Source organism: Malurus melanocephalus, unplaced genomic scaffold (genome assembly GCF_030028575.1).
Source record: "Malurus melanocephalus ecotype Western Australia unplaced genomic scaffold, MMel_1.1 scaffold_4670, whole genome shotgun sequence".
NCBI lineage: Eukaryota > Metazoa > Chordata > Aves > Passeriformes > Maluridae > Malurus > Malurus melanocephalus.
In genome coordinates, this window is record NW_026627902.1 from 1 (window position 1) to 2,514 (window position 2,514).

Genomic DNA, 2,514 nt, shown 5'->3' on the forward strand with positions numbered 1-2,514 from the left:
GAGTGACCCCAGAGTGGGGTGAGACCCCTCCCCACTCCCGAGTGACCCCAGCGCGGGGTGAGACCCCTCCCCACCCTGAGTGACCCCAGCGTGGGGTGAGACCCCTCCCCACCCCCGAGTGACCCCAGCGCGGGGTGAGACCCCCTCCCCACCCCGAGTGACCCCAGCGCGGGGGTCCCACCCCTCCCCCCCCAATGTCTGTGTTTCCTCGCCAGGACGGGACCCCCGCGCCGGTGGCCGCGGTGACACCGAGAACGGGGGTCCCAGGAGGGACCCCAGAAGGGACCCCAGCCCCAAATCCCCGCCCGGGGTCCCGTCCCTGGTGACACCGACACGAGGGGACGGTGACAGTGCTGACCCCGACCCCCAGGGCTGTTTTTAGGGCTGGTCACTCTGCGGGGTGGACACGGGGCTGCTGGACACTCGGACAGGGTTTCGGGGGGTGTCCGGCCTCGCTGCGGCCGTGTCCACTCCGAGCGCGGCGTCCCCTCTGTGCTCCCCACGCCATGGACTGACCAAGGCTGGGATGTCATTCCGGCCACGGCCGTAATTCCCACCGGCCCGGGGCTGCCCCTCCTCCTCCCCCTCTGGCCGGTCCTTACTCCGGCCAGTCCTGGCTCCGGCCGGGCCCATCCCGTGCTTTGCCTGATTCGGTGCCGTTTTACCCCGTGCTGGTGTCCGGGGCTGTGTCGGTGTGTCCGGCGGGGTCTGTGTGTCCAGGACTGACCAGTGCTGTGTCCAGGGAGATGCAGGACACACGGACAGGGCCGAGTCCATGCATCTGGTGGGGTCTGTGTCTCCGGCACTGACCAGTGTCCATTGCTGACCAGTGCTGTGTCCAGAGAATCCCAGGGCCCTGTCCATGGGGTCCGTGTGTCTGGGACTGACCAGTGCTGTGTCCAGGGAGTTGCTCGGCCCTGTCTGTGTGTCCGTTGGGTCCGTGTGTCCAGGACTGACCAGTGCTGTGTCCAGGGAGCTGCTGGGTCCTGTCCATTGTCTGTCAGGTCCGTGCGTCCAGCACTGACCAGTGCGGTGTCCGGAGAGTCACAGCACCTTGTCCATATGTCCAGTGAGGCTGTGTCCGTGTGTCTGTTGGGTCTGTGCGTCCGGCACTGACTGGTGCTGTGTCCGGAGAGATGCTGGGCCCTGTCCGTGTGTCCAGTGGGTCCGTAGGTCCGGTGCTGACCCGCGCTGTGTCCAGGGAGGCTCTGGGCTGCGTCCGTGTGTCTACTGGGTGGTCCGTGTGTCCAGCACTGCCCAGCGAGTCTCAGGGCCCTGTCCGTGTGTCCAGCACTGCCCAGTGCTGTGTCCAGGCATTCGCAGGGCCCTGTCCGTGTGTCCAGCACTGACCTGCGCTGTGTCCAGAGAGTTTCGAGGCCCTGTCCGTGTGTCCATCCATGTCCAGCCCCAACCCCTCCTACATCCATCCCCATCCCCACATCCATCACCCCCGCGCGTCCGGCACTGCCCCTCCCCTCTCCCCTCCGGCCGCGCTGACCGCCGCGTGTCCCCGCAGGGAGGAGAAGCCCGAGGAGAACCTGCAGCGTCCGGCCAAGGCCAAGAAGCCCAAGAAGGAGCGCAAGGAGCCGGAGCCGGCGCAGCCCACGGCCGAGCCCGCCGAGGCCGGCAAGGCCGAGAGCTCAGAGGGGGCCGGAGCCGCTCCGGCCGCCCCGGAGGCGTCGGCGTCGCCGAAGCAGCGCCGGTCAATCATCCGCGACCGCGGGCCCATGTACGACGACCCCACGCTGCCCGAGGGCTGGACGCGCAAGCTCAAGCAGCGCAAGTCCGGCCGCTCGGCCGGCAAGTACGACGTCTACCTGATCAAGTGAGGCCCGGCCGGAGGGGAGGGTGGAGGGGGGGTCGGGATGGTCCGAGCGGGCTGTGGGGGGATGTGGTCACTCACGCTGACCACTCGCTCTCTGTCCGCAGCCCGCAGGGAAAAGCCTTCCGCTCCAAGGTGGAGCTGATCGCCTACTTCGAGAAGGTGGGGGACACCTCGCTGGACCCCAACGACTTCGACTTCACGGTGACCGGCCGGGGCAGCCCCTCGCGCCGCGAGCAGCGCCCGCCCAAGAAGCCCAAATCGCCCAAAGGCCCCGGCACCGGCCGCGGCCGGGGGAGGCCAAAGGGCAGCGGCGGCGGCGGCGGCAGCGCCCGGCCCAAAGCGGCGGCGGCCGTGTCCGAGGGGGGCTCCGCGGCCAAACGGGCGCTGGAGAAGCCCCCCGGGAAGCTGCTGGTCAAGATGCCCTTCGCCCCCGGCCAGCCGGGCCCCGCCGCCCCTCCGGCCCCGCGGCGGCCGGGCCGTAAGCGCCGGGCCGAGCCGGACAGTCCGGCCGTGCCCAAGAAACGCGGCCGCAAACCGGCGGGGGCGGCGGGGCCGGGGGGGCCGGGCGGCCCCGACAAGAAGGCGGCCGCACCTCCGGCCGTGCAGGAGACCGTGCTGCCCATCAAGAAGAGGAAGACGAGGGAGACGGTGGTGGTGGAACCGGTCAGCGCCGCGGCCGCCGCCACGGC

At 70.4% G+C, this 2,514-nt stretch overlaps 1 protein-coding gene across 1 annotated transcript; it reads left to right on the forward strand.

Moving 5' to 3' along the window:
• Nucleotides 1–1,190: 1,190 nt before the first annotated feature.
• Nucleotides 1,191–2,512, forward strand: MECP2 (methyl-CpG binding protein 2; the record flags this gene model as incomplete). The annotated part of the gene is made up of 2 exons (XM_057389304.1): nt 1,191–1,825; nt 1,930–2,512. Coding segments are annotated over exons 1-2 (1,011 nt in total), but the record flags the coding sequence as incomplete, so codon positions are not given.
• Between the last annotated feature and the right edge of the window lie 2 nt (nt 2,513–2,514).